At 40.0% G+C, this 20,551-nt stretch overlaps 1 protein-coding gene across 1 annotated transcript in view; it reads right to left on the bottom strand.

Moving 5' to 3' along the window:
• Nucleotides 1-20,551, bottom strand: part of grid2ipa (glutamate receptor, ionotropic, delta 2 (Grid2) interacting protein, a) — a 48,319-nt gene that overhangs the window by 21,758 nt on the left and 6,010 nt on the right. The window contains exons 3-4 of the mRNA XM_088334913.1: nucleotides 19,301-19,633; nucleotides 17,239-17,393 (exon numbers count right to left, since the gene is read on the bottom strand). Of these exons, the coding sequence (XP_088191039.1) occupies nucleotides 17,239-17,393; nucleotides 19,301-19,633 (488 nt within the window). The remainder of the gene's footprint in view (nucleotides 1-17,238; nucleotides 17,394-19,300; nucleotides 19,634-20,551) is intronic.

Here is a 20,551-nt window from a genome sequence, read left to right on the forward strand (position 1 = left end):
GACACTAGTTTTTTAAGTTTAAAGGTGGAGTGCGTCATTTGAGGTGTCTTCAAAAAGTAAAACGTTAGATATTTTCTCTGTTTGAGGTGGGGTGCGTAATTTGAGGTGACCTTCAAAAAATTTTGGAAAATATTTTCTTTATTAAGCATGTGTTAACAATGCCCAACTGAGTTTAAAAAGCCTTAATACATATATATTTATTTCACTGCACTTGTCTTCTTTTATTTAACTTTTATCATCAGTGTTCCGGGCCAAGGAGCACATTAGGCTGGGAGAAGGCTTGTTTGTTTTTGATTTTGAGTTTGGAGTATGATTTAACGTTTGTGCTCCTTGTTTTATTGTATTTTAAGATGAAAATGGTGAAAGTAAGAAAAGGACTGTTTCAGATACAGTCCAAACGCCAACTAAAACTTACAAAAAGATTAAAAAAGGAAAGTTTATTTGAGCAAGTCCAAAAGCGACAATTTTGTGCATCTGCCACCCAAGCAGCTTGAAAGAGGCTGCAATGATGATTTCATCCATAAGATGGCGTCAGCAAGTACAATATTTTGAGGTTACAGACTCCACCTTTAAATATGTGTGAACAATGCCCAATTGAATTCAAAGAGCCACCTGTAGGCTTTTATCTTACTTTTGTCATGTCCTGCACGGTTGTCATGGCACCCAGCTGGCCCCGCCCCTTGACACCGGCTGAGACGTATTGAACTGATTGCTTGTGGAGTACTTAAATGCTCCTTTTGGGACTGCCTGTTGGCAGACCATTGCTTCACCTTGTTGAAGACCTGTTCATGCCTGTTTGATCTGAGTAATGCCTAGTTTGTAATTTTGATTGCCTTTAAACCTGTTTTGTTTTGTTTTTGGTCCGTTTGTGTGTGACAACTTTTATTTTCCTAATTAAAGTGACAGATCGTCTACGCATATGAGTTCCGACTTCCCACTTGCTGGCCCGTTTCTTGACAACTTTTAGTCAACTCGAGGGCCTCCATGAAATGCAGGAACTTGCAGGTGCATCATGAACGGGCTGAATAAGGCAGCAATGATGACAGAATCCAGGAGATGGCGGCAGTGATCAAAAAAGTTCAAAATTCCGTACCGCTTTTTCAAATGATCATGTTGCCCAAATTGACAGTACCAAGTTTTTGTGGTCACTGCGACAATACATATGAAGTGATGAAACCTGCATTCGTTTTGGTGAAGAGTTTTGCTGTACATCGGTACCTAAATTTGCGAATTTGAACTTACTAAGTGTTCTGCAAAGACAGCTTAAAAAACGTTTATAGCATTAGATGCCAAGAAATAAGAGTGGGGTGACATATCTAAAACTCATTAAGGTCTGTTAGAAGGGAAAAAAATAAATAGTACATACCCTGCTTTACATTTGCAGCAAGAGTCCATCAGAGGTGACAAATCTGAATCAGTTTCTGCGTGAAGTTGCTACGGGGCTGACGGCTTTCTCATAGATCGGCAACATTACAAGGTTATTAGCGACACCTTTATGCCATGTAAATAGGTCTGTATATAATAATTGAAACTCTTTTCTACTGCCTTTTGTGATAAGTTGGCATAATAAGGAAGACATGATACAGCTATGCTATCAGGAATACAGATTAAAGAGTAACTCGCTGTTGTTTCGACTGCCCTATTTGCTCCACGTTTGATACATGGATACTGTAACTATGGTGGGTGTGGCTCAGCGCTCTCTGTCGGAACTGTCAACTGTGATACTAGAACCTTAGTCACTGGGGATTTTTTTTTTTTTTTTACGAAATTTAGAGTAGGCCTGTTTTGTTCCTATTCATATCTTACATTTCGCATCGCATCACTTGTGAATTTTTTCTTTTTCTTGAAAAACAAACTTTGTGGCTTTTCTGATATAATAAAGGCTCAATGGCTCTACATCCAGTAAAGAACTTTGCATTTCGTATATTTTTGTTTCTACATTCAAATAATGTATGGATTTTAATAAATAAATTATTGGTACCCAAAATCCTCAAAAAGGCTGGGGAAAAAAACAAAAGTAAAAGGATGTGGTTTGGTAACCTTGAGTCTCTGTAGTTTTGTTTTCATCTTTGTGCTTTTTAGCACTTGTTTTCAATTGCGCTACACATACAGCGACATACAGTGTTCAAAAAATTAAAGACTGGTCCTTAAATGCACAGTGGCCATCAAAATATAAAAGAAATAACAGCATTATCAAATATGTTATGTGTATTCAAATACCCAAATAAAAGTTAAGAAACATTGACCCCTAAGTAAAAATTTCAAAGCCCTAAATTAACTCATCGATGCCAGACATTTTCCTAAGACAATAAAACAAATAGAACATTTAATTTTACTTTCACCAGAAAAAAACAATGCAAAAGATGAACATTTGTCTTTGCCAGTGGTGTGTAAAGTACAAGGGATCCATGTCTGCATATTTTATCGGTTTCATTGATGCAACACAAAAAAAGTGGGTTTCTGCAAAGCTTGCTAATGAGTCAGATTTTAAGGTTGAGGGGAAACCTCTAAAACAAGCAGGATTCCGCCCTCTTGTGTTTCCCTTTGACGTACAGTAAGTGGAGTAGGGAACGGGAACAAAAGATTTTTCATTCACCTGTTTTTGATTGGTAGCAAGTCAGAAAATATGCATTTACGTTCAAAATTGATTTCCAAAGAAGCAGACCTTGGCTAAAGTCTTCTGTACAGCAGACAACCCAAAAATGATTATATTACTTATCCCAATACTGCAATGTGATTGAAATTGTGAGGGTGTAAAATAAACAAAGGAGAAAAAACATTCGACTTTTTCCATATCAAAGGGCCGCTTGTTTGAGAAAGTGACTTGGGCAGTAGTGACACTGTCTTCAGTTGCATTTTTCCTTTCAGAACATGAATCAACTTTTCGCGACATCTTTAAGAAACGGTACGACTTTCGTGGGTTATGCCATGAGGGAAAACACAGGCAAGGCGTTCATAAATTTCTTAAATGTTCACAATACCCTGCTGTCATCCATTCAACAAAAGAACAGAGCCTGGGGAAAGAACAGAAAAGAGTAAGAGCTGTTTCTGGGCGAGTGTTTTGATGTGGGACACACAACTTTACCAACATGAATCCATCCCTGGCGAAAGTCAACAAAAAGAGGCCAGTCAATGTGTTGGGGTCGCAATTGCAAATACGGCTGTATCAAAACAATCCCGGTTGTCATTCAACTTCAACTTTGGATTCAGGGCAGCCTCAATTCCAAGCAGGGCGACAAGATCCTATTATTAGGACTGATGAGGTCTTTTGAGAACATCAGTTGTTTTCATTGTGAGGCACTTTTGAAATATTCTATCTGAGATTTGGTTTGTATATCTCACAACAAGTGGGGAGTTTATATAAATAGGAAGGGAAACTATTTTTATCCATTCACATCATTTTACGGCAGGGGTGTCAAACTCATTTTAACTCGGGGGCCACATGATAGAACAAATATTCTCCCCTGGGCCGGAGTAGTAAATTAGAGAGAAAGAATTACAGAGAGAGAGCAATAAGAGAAAGAGAGTGAGAGAAAAGGAGAGTGGATGGGACAAAGAAAGAGAGAGGAAGAAAGAGAAAAGAGAAAGCATATTAGAAACAAAAGAGATAAAAAGAGATATATTGAGAGAGGGCGAAAGAGAGAGAAAGAAAGAAATCCAAAAAGAAACAGAAAGAGAGAAAAGAGAAAGAGAAGAGGAAAGCAAGAGAGAGAGAAAGTGAAAAGAGAGAAAAAAGGGAAAAAAGAAGGGAGCAAAAGAAGGTAAAAAGATACAGAGAGGAAGATGCGAATAGGAACAAAGAAAAAGAGACAGAGCGTGAAAGAGAGAGGGATAGAGAGTGAGAGAAAAGGGTAGGAAGAGAGAGAAATACAAGTACAATGTTTGTGAGAGGAACCTGGCTTCTGGCAACATCAAATATAATATATTTGAGAATGCAGCTCGTTTTTCTCTTGCGCTTCCCTCAGCGTTGTCTGGCGGGCCGGATTCAATCCCTTAGCGGGCCTGATACGGGCTGCCTGTTTGACGCCCCTGTTTTACGGTGTCATTAGAACTGTTGAAATAGTTTAATGAATCCAAAATAACCATTTGCTTCATGGTAGAGCGAACTGGTCTACAAAATAAAACATCTACTCAGGAGGTAAAGTACCCATCTTGGGATCAAGAGGTCGCGGGTTTGATTCCTGGCTTCTCCGTGTTAGATATGGAAGTGTCTGTGGGCAAGACACTGAATTCTAATGCCCCTGATGAGCAGGTAGTTGTCCTGCATGGCTGACACTGCTATCGGTTAGTTAGTTAGTGTGTGTAAAAGGGGAAGTGTAAACATTTTAAAGCGTTTGTATGTTTTGAAATAGATAGATATAGAAAGACAGATAGACAGATAGATACTTTATTCATCCCCGAAGGGAAATTCACATTCCCAGCAGCATCCCTGAGCTGAGAGCAATACAATAATAAAGCAAAAGAATACAATATACAAATACCCAGTGTGATGTGCAAATGCCCACTGTACCGTGTTATATAGAATATCTAAATAGTGCTACACAGAATACATATTGCAATAAAATTCAGTAATATGCAATGTAGGGGGTGTGGTTTAATGTGGGCTTTTACTCTGCCGGGTAGAGTTAAAGAGCCTCATGGCATGAGGAAGAAAAGATCTCTTCAGTCTGTCCGTAGTACAAGACAGTGACAGCAGTCTGTCGCTGAAACTGCTCTTCTATCTGGAGATAATGCTGTGTAGTGGATGCAATGGATTCTCCATGATTGACCGCAGCTTTTCCAGTGCCGGTCTCTCAGCTACTGTTGTCAGGCTGTCCAGCTCTGTGCCCACAACAGAGCTCGCTTTCCTCGCCAGTTTATTGAGACGAGAGGCATCCTTCTTCTTGACGCTGCCTCCCCAACACGCTGTCGCATAGAAGAGGGCGCTTGCCACAACTGTCTCATAGAATATTTTCAGGAGCTTTTTGCAGATTTTGAAGGAGGCCAGCCTTCTGAGGAAGTAAAGTTGGCTTTGCCCTTTCCTACATAGAGCTTCTGTGTTGGCAGTCCCGTCCAGTTTGTTGTCCAGCTGCACACCCAGGTATTTGTAGGTCTGGACAAATTCTACACATTCTCCTTTGATGGTTACACGAACCGGGTGAGTTCTAGTTCTCCTGAAGTCCACCACCATCTCCCTGGTCTTGGTGGTGTTCAGGTGCAGGTGGTTTGCGTTGCTCCATCGGACGAAGTCCTGAATCAATTTCCTGTACTACTCCTCCTGCCCATTTCTGATACATCCCACGATCGCAGTGTCGTCGGCAAACTTTTGCACATGGCAGGACTCAGAGTTGTACTTAAAGTCCGATGTATACAGAGTGAATAGGAACGGAGAGAGCACGGTCCCCTGCGGAGATCCTGTGCTGCTAACCACAGTGTCCTATGTACAGCCCCCCTGTTTCACATACTGGGGTCTGCCTGTCAGGTAGTCCGTAATCCATTCTACAAGGTGTGAGCTAACTCCCATCTCTGTCAGTTTCCTACTCAGTAGCAGAAGCTGTATGGTATTGAATAATGAGGGTTCAGACAAATTAAAGATTTTTTTACCAACATAATTTTCTACTAGTCCTGTTTAACAAATACTAGCAGAAAGTCTTGCTAATTTTAAGTATTACTTATATCTTTATCCATGTTTCTTTATTTTATTTTTATAGTTAGAGGAAAACACGCAATTTATCATTTTAACAAGAAAAATAATAGCCCATGGAATGAGCAAAAACATCCTACTTTATGATTATTTTGAATTCCTATTTTTTTAAATAATTAACATCTGCCGTAATGTTTCCAATTTTAAGAATTATCTTTTAAATTTTTTATTACAAATAAAAATTAAACACAAGTTGAATGTAAAAAAAACAAAGCCCTAAGTGTATTTTTTTTCTGCCAGTTAGCCTCTTTTAACCCTGCTCTTCCTTAGTTGTACTATTACTGCACCCACCTGCGACACAACGCCTAGGCATTCTCAAGAAAAACCAGCAAAACTATGCTTGAAACACTCGTAACCTCTTTGACTAGTTAACACGTAAAACAATTTGGCCTGTGGCTTGCTAGGGTGCTGTTGTTCCTCCCATGACATCACAGTTCAGGATGACAATGACAAGACATGCTGTCTTCAAAATGCATTATCTCGGAAAATCATTGAAATATACTGACAGACTATACTCTATAGAGATTTCATGCAAAAAATATGTACTATTTCCTCAGATTTTGATATTTTTAAAACTTGGGGATACTTTTAAGTCTACCCGTTTTCTAGAACTTAAAAGGACAATGTGTAATATTTAGTGCCTCTTAGTGGTTAAAAAAAAATCATTCAGTAAAAAAAAAAAATCATTCAGTAAAAAAAAAAAAAATTGATATGAATACTTGGCGAAAATACCAGAACTATCATATCAATGTTAATTCTCATAAAGAAAAAGAAAATCATAGGTCGAGAGGTTTGTTTTTATTTTACATCGTGGAATCCCTATCTAAGGTCACCGGCATGTTTGTCTTGCGACTTGCTCCTACGCTGTGCTCTGAGGCACTGGTTTTCGTTCAATTACACAAAACAGTGACATCTAGTGGTCAATATTACACACTGGGGCTTTAACTTCAATGGCAACTTGAAAAGCTGTTCAATTATATGGGTATGTCTTGTTTTTATTTATTATTTCGCTTACAACTTTTTAAATTGTATTTTTTTCCATTGTCTGTACAGTGTCCTTGGGTGGCCTGAAAGGCGCTTTTAAATAAAATGCATTATTATTATTATTATTATTATTATTATGATGAAGGTTCCTAGGCAAATATAAGTTTCCCTGCACCTTGATGTGTTCCTACGCTGACACGCAGAGTCACCACAAATCAGAGTGGGAAAAGAAATCAGAGTAGAAAGCGTCTCATCTAAATAAATCCGCAAAAAGTGCTGAGATAAAAGCAAAAAGTAACATACCGAAAAGGTTTAGAAAGTCTGCGTTCTCTTCCCATGGCTCTTTTTGGGGATGCGCTGTAGTTCAGCTATAGGATGCAAGTGCCTCCTCCTCCCCTCGATCCTGCCGAGTCCCCATCCAAGTCTGGCGGCAAGACCCAAGATGAAATCCCGTTTCTCAAAATTTCTCGCTGTCAGACAGAGGAGGAGGAGCAACAAGGAAGGCAGCTGAGCTGCAGAAACCTGAGTCTCTTCTCTCCTTACCTCCAAAACCTCCTTCACCTCAGCTTCATCGTGCCATTTTCGCAAACTTGCCCAAAGTTGCATAAACGCGGCAGTGACACTTTGAAAGAGACTGACTCACCTGCCATTCAGCAGTAACAAGAACAAAAGTGACAATCTTGTCGTTCCTCAGTGAGAGAGGAGCGGAGAAAGAGGGCGAACTACCTCAGATTGTGTGTGTGTGAGTACAGCTGAGAGGCAGACTTTGATACACTTTCAAAATGCAAACCCGAGACAATTCCCCTTTTACAGACTTTTGTATCAGTTATTTGCCCTACAGACTGAGCTTGTAGAGGTCAAAGTAGACAAAGTGTGCCAAATCCATGACAGTCTTGGATTATCTCAAATTAAAATGAAATGATTTCATACCAGCTGTAAGATGTTTTTTTTTTCAAAGGGACACTCTAACATCCATCCATCCATCCATCCATCCATTATCCGCACCGCTTATCCTCAGTAGGGTCGCAGGGGTGCTGGAGCCCATCCCAGCTATCTTTGGGCAGTGGGCAGGGGAAACCCTGAACTGGTTGCCAGCCAGTCGCAGGGCACACAGGGACAGACAATTCGCTCGCTCATTCACACCTAGGGACAATTTGGACCGGCCGATTTACCTGAAATGCATGTTTTTGGAATGTGGGAGGAAACCGGAGTGCCCGGAGGAAACCCACGCAAGCACGGGGGAGAACATGCAAACTCCACATAGGCGGTTCGATCCCATGACCTCAGAACTGTGCTGCACACGCGCTAACCACTGTGCCGCCGTGCTGCCCACACTCTAACATTTGACTACTAAATGTCGTTGTTTTTAGGGGACACATGTGGACTATCACCAACGATAGTGAAGAGGAAGCGACCAAGTTGTGTTAATCTAATGGTGAGGAAATGGTGACACCTTGATAAAAATGAGATTTCCCAACTAAAATTAACAGGAAAGCTGATCATAGGCTCATCAATGGCCAAATCCAAACATTTGTATTTTCCCCAGCACCCTAACACAATGAAAAAGCAACCTTTAAGAGTTACTCAAAACACACAGAAACCTGATTCATGATTAAAGATAACTACAAATGTATTTTTAAAACTTTCATGTCGAAGCTCCTCCAGGCTCTTCACTGCAAAACTATAGTAGCCCTTCCTTGCAGAGGATAAAGAAATGTATACAAGTAGTTAGATTTTTTAATGTGTTTTTGCAAAACACAAATGTCAGAGATAGGAAACCCCATCATTCGAGTACCATAGTTGGTTTTCTATGGAAGCTCTCTACAGGTCTGTAAATAAATCAGTTCATTTAATCATTCGATTCGGAAGGTCGACCTAACAAGAAAAACCTAACAAGAATAAAAAGCTACAATTTCAGGACTATTCAATATGTGAATGGTGGTGATCTGTGCATTTACCTCTAAAGCTGGCGCGTCAAAGTCATTTTAGCTTGGGGATCACATGGTAGAAAAAAAACATTCTTACAGGGGGTGGATTGGTAAATTATTGGCATACAAAGTGTGCCTTAACTGGAGGGCTGGGGGGCATTTTGGAGGCTCACAATTACATTTCGAATCAAAGGTGTAAGATTTGATTACAAAACTATTATTAAGGTTTTTTTTCTCTCAAAGGATTTTCCTTTACTGCATTCTAATTTATTGTTGTGTTTATCAACTGCATATGTAAAAAAAAAGCAAAAAAATAACAATTACGGTAATTCAATTTCCATTACATTTTAACTAACTCGAAGCAACTCTTGATTTGAAATTGATAGATATACACATACAAACACTAATTGAAATGATTGATTTAATGATTTAAAAATATTTCTGCTTTTCACTTTTATTCTCTTAATGAAGATGTTTACCGGAATATGGGAACTTCTCTGTTAGATTTCATATAAATTACAAAAAGGAGCCAAAGCTTCTTTAAACCCCTGCAAAGAAGGCCAGGTGCTTTTTTTGTTTTATTTTGAATTTTTCATATTGCCTTAAACAGCACATTTATGCCTTTTATTTTAAGTAAAATAACACTGGGATGGGTATCCTCAATTCTCTCCATTTTTATAATGGTAGTCAGCAAATACAGCTACAGTGGGTGCTTAGCAAGTGTCACCTGGCTCTGGCAACATCCAGTGTACGAATTTAAAACAAAGTCATGGTTTGCTCTTTTTTTCTCTTGTGCTTCTCTCAGCATTGTCTCACAGGCCACATGAAATGATGCGGTGGGCCATTAATTTGACATATGTAGTGTAGTGTAACTGAAAACGAGTTAAAACAGACTAGACTTGAAGTGACCAAACCGCAACAATTGACTTCTCTTTTCTTTCCCCAAGCCTTTCAAAATAGTTTTTTTGAGTACCTATAGCAAGATTTTTGCTTATTCATCAAATCAATATCGTTTTTTTTAGGATTTTTATTTACACAATGTCCCTTTAAGGAATTTGGGACTACCATTATCACTCATCTACACTGCTTGCACTAAACACTCAGTCACACACAAGCAGAAGCTAGCTGGCACTTTCTTAGTTAGAAACATTGCCCACCATTGTTTTACTCAATATGTTATTCATTTATCTAAATTATTTTTCAGGTGGTTTATTATTATCTACTTTTTAATTTGAACTGATGTTATAACTTAGACAGCATATACCAGCAGCAATTGGTATTTATCGTATTACTGTAATTTTATGTTGAATTACTATTTAAATGTGGTTTGGTGATGAGGAAGATGTATTTTGTCACGGTTGCCATGGGGCCCATTTGGCCCCGCCCGTGTGGCACCAGCTGTGGCTCGTTGACAGATTGGCTTTCCGTCTATTTAAGCTCAGTGGTCTCACGCTTCCTTTGTCAGTCCGTCAACGAACCTCTGCCCCGCAAGACGTGGGTTCTGACTCGGTCCTGTTTCCTGTTGGTATTTCCTGTCCGGTATTGTTCCCGTTTATTTTGTCCTGTTTAATATCGGTTTCCAGTTTTGTTCCCGTCTATTTTTGTCCTGTTTAATTTCGATATCCTGTTTCAATATCCATCCTGTCTGGCCCGTCCTGTCCGGTATCTGCTCTGGCAATTGGTATCGATCTCGTCGGTCTCTGGCTTCCTGTCTTTCCACACCAGACCGCTGCCTAATGTGCATGACTCCCCTTTTCCGTAAAATAAAAACTTGTGTGAGAAACGTCAGGCATTCGGGTGCTGATCCTGTTCCGATTCATGACATATTTTATAACTGTCTAAGGGTTAACTTGAATAATTTTGGGAGGCTTGGAATGGATGAATTGTTTTTCAATTATTTCTTTATCTGGAAAATTTGTTTGAGATACGAGAAATTCTAGATACTGGTTTAATCTGAAAAATAATTAATATCATATGAAAAGGGGCCACTGTACTTATACAACAATAAACTAATTATTTTATGTTGCAGTTCATTTTTTTGCTGGGAGGTCTTATTCATTGCAGGAAACGAACATTTCCCTGAAACTGTAGGTCGTTTCGATCATAACTTTTAGCATAGCTTTGGGATCACAGTCATTTCACTGAATTTCAATATCTGAGCCTGTTCCTAATTTTTTGCCTCAACAGCCACAAACGCGTTGACAGACATTCTAGGATCGTCTCTAATCATGCAAGCTTTCATGCGCTCTCCAGCACGAGCCGGTCGTTTAAGAACTGTCACAGCATCAGGACTGAAAAAGTATTAAAAGAAGTAGGCTGCTTATAAATAGAAGGCGTCCTGTGGGAGGGCGGGGGCTTAGAGGCGGCGTGATTTTGGGCTGGTGGGAGAAAAGGGTTGCCCCCCTGACATTCTTCTCAATCACAGGTGGAGTTCAAACACTTCTGAACTCCCCAAGCCAAAATGTGTCAATTTGCCAATATAGAGGGAAAAAGGCAGCTTGAGGAAGGTCTCTCTTCTGTAATGCCAGACACTTTCATGAGTCTCATTCCCATTCCTAGCAGGGTCAAAATCAATGATGTGCAGTCATGGAAACATACAATTTAAAAGAAAATACAGTAACCTCTTGCTATTATGTGTTTCATTTTTTATGTTCTCGCTGCTGCATAGAATTTTATCATGTATTGTGTTTTGCATTCTGATAGGCTAAATAGTCCCTAAGAGAGTAGGTATTTTTCGCTCCCCTCAGAGTTCGTGACGTCACGTTTTTAGGGATCGAGTCACCATGCAAAATAGCCACTACTATATAGTTCGATAACGATTAAGAATGCAGTATTTACAAACGCGCCGAAAGGAAAGGCCAATTAGTGAACGCTGCAAATGAACAAAACGGCTCAGGAAGTGGGATCCATTAGAGACACTAATTTTCTCTTGTGATTGGTCAAAATGCATTTTTTTTCAGGTATTCTGTGCTGTTGACTTTGAATTTGTATGGAATGTCAACAAAAATTTTATCTTTTTCTTTGTAGATTTATACATATTTCAATTTATGGTTCTTGGGTTTTTCGAGTTTAAGTGCTAATTTTGTTACACTTTTTTCCCCTTTTTAAGCCATTCATAATCTTAATGGATGGTAATATATGGACAAAAAAACAACCCAAAGAGCCATTTGGGAGCCGATAGAGAAGGTTATTCTTAGTGAGCCAAGCCGAAAAAGCATGGTCCTCTTAAAAGAGTCGGAATTCCCATCTCTACAACGGACTATTTGAGTTTGATTTAATTTATTAAACAAACTTTATATTGTTTACTGCTGATTGTTATTTTAATATATTGTTGACTGTTTTCTTTTTGTTGCATTTGAAGTGTAGGATAAATATGTTGCTGGTAAAATACAATAAATTAGGTAAAATAATCTAGTAAAATACAAATAAATTAGAAGGTTCTATAAGACAACTAACTACCTGTCTGTTCTTCTTTATTCAATCGACGCAAAAACTGCTTGGAAAATGTCAAATTCATTGACATAAAATTTATTTTTAAAGTAACAGAAATAGTTACTTTCTCTGGTAACTAGTTACTTGAACTATAGAGTAACTCAGTTACTAACTCGGTTATTTTTTGGTAGAAGTAGTGAGTAACTATAAATAATTACTCTTTTAAAGTAACATGCCAAACACTGATTATAAATCATATTAATTCAATTACTATGTCAAGTGTTACTATGATGAAATGCTCTTGCCTTGTAGCAGAGGGCCATAATGAAACAAAGAAATCAAGTCAAGTCAAGTCAAGTCATTTTTATTTGTATAGCCCTAAATCACGAAGAGTCTCAAAGTCTGATTTGGCGCCAACCTCAGGCCCAATCAATAGGATTAGTGGCAGTATTTGCCAGCTAAAAGAAAGCAAAACCATTTCTTAATATTTCTCTCGCTGCATGGACGTTTTTCATAAAGGAAAATTACCTATGTAGTGATCTCTTTATTCAGAATGAGCAGTGCATAGACTCCATTAGTAAATTAAGGTAAGACAATACAACGTTTTGTGTCTATGGCTTTATTGCTTTCTTGTTCTGCCAATCAAATGATGATTAAGAAGTAGGTTATTTTATTCATAAATCTGACCTCGCATCACTTAAATCTAAAATAGAATAGAATAGAATAGAATAGAATAGAATATACCTTTATTGTCATTGTTACAAATGGGCTAACATATTGTGACAACGAAATTGGGCATGACACTCCAGTTTTACACATAGTGAGGGTATGAGCAAGAAGATAAAGGAACAGAGAAGATAATGTTATAAAACAAGGGGAATAAGGCTATAGTTATAATTTACATGGTATTTACACAACAATGTCAGCATGTGGGATGTTACATACAGGGTTGTCGTGATAACGTTGTATCGTAACGGTTGTGCAATATTGCATTTGGTGCAAAGTCATCATGGTGCAAAAATAGTCCGCATATACATTGGTGCAAGCATAGACATCATAGTGCAAAAAAAGGAATGGTCAGACATTGTGCAATTTGAGCATTAAACGTAGTGCAGTCGACATGTGCAAGAACAAGACTTGAGTAACATTATTTTCGTATGGGGTAGTGTTGGCACGAGTTTTCAGTTTTTGTGCGGTGTCTGTTGAGCAGTGAACAAACATAGTGCAGACAGCATGTACGTGAGTACCATTTTACATACGTGTGAGGTATTTTTTTTTTTTTTTTTTTTTTTTTTTTTTATACAACATACAACAAATACAACATCTTTTAGGGCTCCTTTTAGATTCACATCCTGGTTTGGCTCATACAGTGCTGTAGGGGGAAATCTATTAATTTACGATCCTTTTTGCTTATATTGTGCTTTATGTACGTGGATGAAGAGAAGAATGACAAAGGGGAGGGAAAGAAGACAATCTTAAACCTAAACTTTCCCCAGAGTTGGCAGAATTGCAAATTAGAAATTCAACCCGCACCTTGGCACAACAACATTACTTGTGCTAGTTTTATTTTGTTATCACATTCATGGCAATAACAAGCCGGAGGCAAAGCTCCGCAAGGCATTCGACACCAAAACAAAATCCCTCCATTACTCTGCCGCTTTCTCCCGGCGTGACGCCAACATCAACTGCCGTCCACCAGGAAAACAAATCCAGCCTTAGCGTAGAAAGATTGAATGCCAAACCCGCTTAAGGAAAAGGCGGAGCGATTACTTTGCATATCAAAGTCTTACAAGGTCACAGTGCACCTGAGCAAGACGTCGGAAGACGCAATTATAAGCGAGCACAGCTAAAGTTAGAATTAACTAGATTCAAGAGTTGTCACTGCAGCGTTCTCCGTCCTCTACGGATACAGCTGATGCATAATAGATGACATGCTGTGCCAAGACGACACTCAACTGTACAAAACAATGTGGAAAGCACTTTTCTAACGAGGACATAGAAATTATTAGGTATCTCTGCGCCAAAGGACAAAATACAAAAGAAAATAGTCTCTTTTATTGTTTGATAAGTCTAGTAGTCATTTACAGCAGTGTGAAATGACCCCGATTTTAGCTAACCTGCATTGGCTCCCTGTTAGATCAAGATGTGATTTTAAGGTTCTGTTGGTAGTATACAAAATCATGCATGGACTTGCTCCCTCATCTCTTTTAGATTTGATTTCCCCCTATGTTCCGGTCCGGAGCCTTCGCTCTGAAAATGCTGGTTTACTAGTGATCCCAAGAGCCAAGAAGAGATCCGCAGGTTCGAGAGCGTTCTCCATTCGGGCCTCGGTGCCGTGGAATGCTCTTTCCCAAGAGATTTGATCTGCAACCTAAGTGGAACTGTGGAAATCTAGGCTTAAAAACACTTCTAATCTATAACATATGAATAACCTATATTTTATGTTGACAATAGCTGTGTATTATTTGCCCTCATGTAGGTTTTAGATCAGGGGATGGTGTCATAATAGTCTGTGGTTTGCAATAATCTGTGACCTGTGCAGCCCTTTGAGACTCTTTGTGATTAAGGGCTATACAAATAAACATGACCTGACTTGACTTGACTAAGAAGCTACTGTAGTTCGATACAGTTCCTGGTTATCTGTTGAAATATGTAATCAGTATCCGAATCCAAACACTAATATTGCAGTGATTACTTTTAATTACTTTTGGAATATTCCCAAACTAGATATGCTAATAAAGGACAAAATAAACATAATATAGATAAAATCACTATTTTTTTGTTAAAGAAAAATGAACAGCATCGAAAAAGAATTGTAGCACACCAAAAAGTGCTTAAAATTAGTAGTATATTTTATTAAGCAAAAATGAAACGTTCTCTTTCAAATGGCAGGAAAGATATGCCCTGTTCTAGTTCACATTAAGGACATTAGGGACCCAATATATATTTTTAACTGATTAAGAGTTCACTTTCCTAATTTCCAACAAACTCTGGGATGTCCTGTGTCCAAGTTCAAGTTTTACTTTTTTGGTGTGGTTATACCACTATCCAGATTTACCAGGCTTGTTGGAACGGCCGTCCCATGAGCCGGATGATAATCTCCAATGCCACAGCATACGCGGAAATGACATATTTGTAGTGGCTACACATGTGTATGCTGCAATGTTCTTACTGAATTATGATTATACTCAAATTCATCTGATACATTACATCGTAGTTAAAATAATAATATTAATATCATAATGTTAAATCCAGCAATTTTGAGATGAAAATCCAATTGTGTATATGTAAATATACTTTTAAATGTGAATCCTGCAAAGTAATTCGTATTTTTACTAAATATACCTATTTTGATTGTATTTTTTTTCTGTAACTTGTCACGACCGGTACAAGCAGAGGACCAAAATGAATAACATTTCATAAAATCCTTTTTTAAGGGATCGGGGAAGTCAGGGCGAGAGGAAAAAGATAGCAATCTGGTGCTCGCTGGGCAGGAGGAGTGGGAAGCCCTCGTGAACAAAGCATGGTCGGAGATAGGAACAAGTTGGTCAGCCGGGACGGGAGACAGAGTGTGGATCGGGGATCGATACAGGAAACAGAATCAGGATACGGGTAGCCGGGACAGGGGAACTGAGCTTGGAGCAGGGATTGATACAGGAAACAGAATCAGGATACGGGTAGCCAGGACAGGAGAACGGAACTTGGAGCGGAGATCGCTACAGGACACAGAATCAGGATACGGGTAGCCGGGACAGGAGAACGGAGCTTGGATCGAGGATCGATACAGGAAACAGAATCAGGATATGAGTAGCCGGGACAGGAGAACGGTGCATGGATCAGTATCGATAGATAAATCAGAATCAGGATACGGGTAGCCGGAAAGGGAGAACGGAGCTTGGATCGGGGATCGATACAGGAGACAGAATCAGGATACGGGTAGCCGGAACAGGAGAACGGACCATGGAGCAGGGATCGATACAGGAAACAGTATCAGGATACGGGTAGCCGGGAAAGGATAACAGAGCTTGGATCTGGGATCAATAGAGGAAACAGAATCAGGACACGGGTAGCCGGAAAGGGAGAACGAAGCTTGGATCAGGGATCGATACATGAAACAGAGTCAGGATACGGGTAGCCGGGACAGGAGAACGGAGCTTGGATCTGGGATCATTACAGGAAACAGGTCAGGTTCAAAACGGGAGCCAGAGTCAAAAGTGCTTGCCTTGCATGCGCTGAAGTTCGCAGACGGACTGACCAGGAGTGAATGAGAATGGCGTGTTTAAATAGGGGAAGAACTAAACAGGGAACGAGTGGCAGCTGGGGCAGAAAGAGTGAGCGCAGGTAAGGGCAATTGGCATATCATGACATAACTATAACTGAATAAAATTACTTTTGGTATCCTAATTACATAAATCCATTACAAGTATTCCATTACTCCCTAAGCCTTGAAAGTGAAGGGATTATAATGAAATAAGAGCAATAAATCCATACATTCTTCGCAGAATATTAGGAACAGCTTCCGGTTTGATGATTCTTCAGAATGTCTGAAATAAATGACTTTGAGAAGGCAAAATTTTCAATTCAACTCAATCATTGTTTTTCAAATCTAATAGAGTATTTTATTTTGTAGCCAACACAGAAGCCATTAAAGGTGAGCGGAAAGTAACTGAAAAGTAAAGACACAGCACTTGAATTCTGAAACATATTTTGACATCATAAAGTGGCTTCATCAGTTCTACACTGATGAATGATCAATGCCAGGACACCATAAAACATTTCAGCCTTTAGAACACAAGATACCTCAAGAACTCACCTGAGGCAGCAAGTCATCATTTCCTCTGGCACACAATCTGAAACGCTACAGAACCTCACACATGTATGTCCATAGTCCTGCTGGCATGTTTCTCTCAATTTTGGTATGCGTTCTTATCCAGAAGACGCCCAGCCTGCCGAGTGGCTGGACAGATGCACGAAGACAAAAAGGAACCAGCAATGTACTACAAGCACACAATCGTGTATCAAAGAATGAACGCCTAACAGCAGATGGAGAGAGAAGACTAAAAGAGAGAGAGAGCTTCAGTGTGAGAGAAGCAGGAATGAGGATGAGTGACAAAAAAATTCAAAGTTGTGGCGTGTTAGATTTTGAGTTTCCAGGAAGGAAATGCAAGACAGTTTTCACTCATCTTTGCAGGTCTTTTCGGGTCACCCTACCTGACGCTCTCAATGAGCTGCTGATGCTGGTCTGTGATCAGGATGTCAGGCAGGGCCTCAGCCAGACTCTCTACATCCCGGTCATTGGCGTATTGCTTCAACACATCAAAAAGCTGCTCCTTCACCTCAGGCTCCTCGCCCAGCACTTCCTCCACCTGATGGGTCCAAAGAGAAGCAGGAAGCTTTTGAGCTTTAATTGACGCCTGTCAGATACATTCAGTTTATCCATAGCATACATTAATGCATTCACTGGTCTAATCTCACAAATACTCACCAACATGAACTCAAGAGCAGAATATTGAGAACATGTTAACTTGCAAAACAAACATATAAAGGCTAAAATAATTACCGGTTGTGCAGATTGTTTTTAATGACGTGTGGATTATTGGCTACAAATCACAATTTTGCAATACATACACTACTTATCAAAGAGGGGTTTGAAGCAGCACATAGACAATCTCAGATCCTTCTCATTGATATGCCAACAACATTCGCTGTCTTACAGAAGTAAGGATGCAGGATGATTGTTGGCAATAATAGGTACGGACGTTGAGTTGGTGACCAAATCAAAAAAGAGCTTGAGTTACAATCAAGTGGCTCAGGGTAATAGGGGTGTTATTTTTTCAAATGGCGGATTAATTTATTTGACTCCATACTCTCCGCTGCCAACAATTTTGGACACAGTAAGACTCACAGTTGTTTTCAGCCATAGTCAAGCTTTGTCAAATCTATTTGTCTAGGATTTAGCGACTTTCATTTTCCTCTTTATCCCCGTTTACCCACGCCTGTCTTCTCATCCCCGTTTAATATTGTTTTTGTGGTTTAACTGGAGGTTTTGCTACACTTTGTGTCACTACTTAAAATCTTTGTGCAGAGAGCTAATTAGCAATGAAAACCAAACCTCTTAACCATATGTCATGATTACTGATGCGGGGCACCTGAGTCTGCTCCGTTGGCGCCAACATCCGCGGACGCCGATTGGCTGCTTTCTCTTTTTTAAACCCCCGCTTTCCTGACAACACTCACCGGATCGTTTGTTAACCTACGCTACACGCTAGGCAAAATTTTGTTACTCCTGACTCAATCCTGCCCTGTTGTTCTGTCTGATTCCCGTTGCCGACCTTTTTTCTGGACCCGTTTATGTCTTTCTGCTACGCTGTGCTCTTGGCACTAGTTTTCGTTAGCATTAGAAAATACAGTGCCATTTAGTGGTCAAATATTGCACACTGCGTCATGATGACTGATTTGGATCACCTGTGCCCGCTCGTTTGGCGCCAGACGCTGCGGGCTACCTGATTGGTTCCCCGTCCTTTTTAAGCTCAGTCCTTTCACTCGCCTGTTGTCAGTCCGTCAGCGAACCTCTGTTGTTACAAGGCAAGCACTTTGACGCTGACTCCTGTCTGTCCCGCTTTTTTGTACCTGTTTTTCCACCCGTCCGTTCCTGATCTCCTCATTTGTCTCCCGCTACGACCTGTTTTTGACCCCGACCACGTTTTACTCTCCCTTCCGGACTTATGTCCCGTTTTCTATCCCGACCACGTTTTGGCTCTCCTTTCCCGGCTATCGACCTGTTTGTTCCGTCTTCGACACCACGATCTCCCGCTCCGTAAGATCCTCTTCCGCATTCGCAACACGTTCCAATTCTGTGAGCGGCTTGCTTCCCGCGTCCACGGAGCACCGAATCGCGGGCGCTGCCTTTCCTCTTTCCGCTCCAATAAACTTGTGAGAAACGTTATGCGATTGGGTCTACCCTTTGTTCTGGACGTGACACACTGGGGCTTTAAGGATGTACTGCTCCTATGGTTGGAGGCCCAAATTTCAACCCGTCAAAATGACAGACGGCCTTTAACTTTTCCTGCCGGCAAAATTCACTTAATGATGGAAAATTGTCCGTTGATGTTAAAATATGTAAATGTTCATCCAGTCTTGTTCAACTTAGATTTTATAAATCCTCTCTCCTCTCGAGTCCTAAAATTTGGGGTTTGCTTCGGACCGAGTCAAATCAAGTTCATAGGTCGGGCCGATAATTTTAGGCCCGATCTTACGTCTGCATCGCACTGACCTTCTTGTTGAACTCCATGGCCTTGTGGGCTCGACTGTCCCTCACGCTGTCGCCGCTCTGCGAGAGTACCCTCATGCTGCTGCTGAGCCTCTTGGGCCGGCGCGCCATACTGAGCACGCCCAGACGTAGAGGCCGACCCTGAGCCGCCTTGATCATGGCCGCCGCCGTCTCGTGATGCTTCACCGGGATGCCGTTGACCTCCATCACATAGTCCCTGACCTTGAGGCCTCCGCAGCTTGCCGGGCCGTTGGGCACACAGTCCTCCACCATCAGGGGACTGTCGCCAACGATGGTGAAGCCAAAACGGCCGTCCGGACTGGGAGTGATGTCGATCTGATGGTAAGGAAAATTAACCATTTTGACTAAAATCAGATGTCCCCACTAAAATCAACAGGGATGCTAATAATCCGCTCGTTCTTTGCCAAAAACGATCGTTTTGTATTGTTTTATAAGAAAAACAAACCTATGAGAGTTACTTAAAACATGATATTAAAAAGAACTGGAAAAATCTTGAAAAACTAAGATGTCCAAAACTTTCCAAGATCCTCAGTGCAAAACTATTCAAGCCGTTCTTTTTAGAGGATAAAAAACAGAATTATGAGAAGTTGAATTGTCTTTCTAACATGTGTTGTTGCAAAACACAAACGTCAGGGGTATGAAAAATCCAGTCTTCAAAAGCCAGATTATTTTTTCTAAGGAAGCCCAGTAGAAGTCTGTTAATCAATCTGTTCATTAAATAATTCAAATTGGAAGGTCAACCTGATAAGTAAAACCTAACAGCAGACAATTATGCAAAATAAATGCATTTTTCTTGACTTACTAATATTTTTTTAAATGCACGTTAATGTGTTGCTTCATGTATTTTTGCCAGTTTTTTAGATGAATACACACACACCGTCCCTTTAATGCAAGTGCAGCCCAAGCGAATTATAGATTAATTTACTATTCATTGATTTATTTTCATAACAATTCTATATGGTTTTTTTTTTATTTAGATCTTTTTTTTGCAGATTTTTCTCTGAAAAGATATTCCAGGACAGTGGAACGTTTTTATTTGAGCCTTTCTAGTGGAAAATCCAATTTGGCCCAACTAATCCCAGACCCTAGAGCCAGTGGCCCCCAGATAAATTGAATTTGAGACCCTGCTCCAGAGGGAACATGTACGCACACCAAATGGCCAAACGCCATTTGATTGTTTATACATTTTTCGTTTAATATGCGGTTCAGTAACTTGTAACCAAGAAACGCAAT

Source organism: Urocampus carinirostris, chromosome 1, assembly GCF_059441175.1.
Source record: "Urocampus carinirostris isolate Australia breed hairy pipefish chromosome 1, RoL_Ucar_1.0, whole genome shotgun sequence".
NCBI classification, from domain to species: domain Eukaryota; kingdom Metazoa; phylum Chordata; class Actinopteri; order Syngnathiformes; family Syngnathidae; genus Urocampus; species Urocampus carinirostris.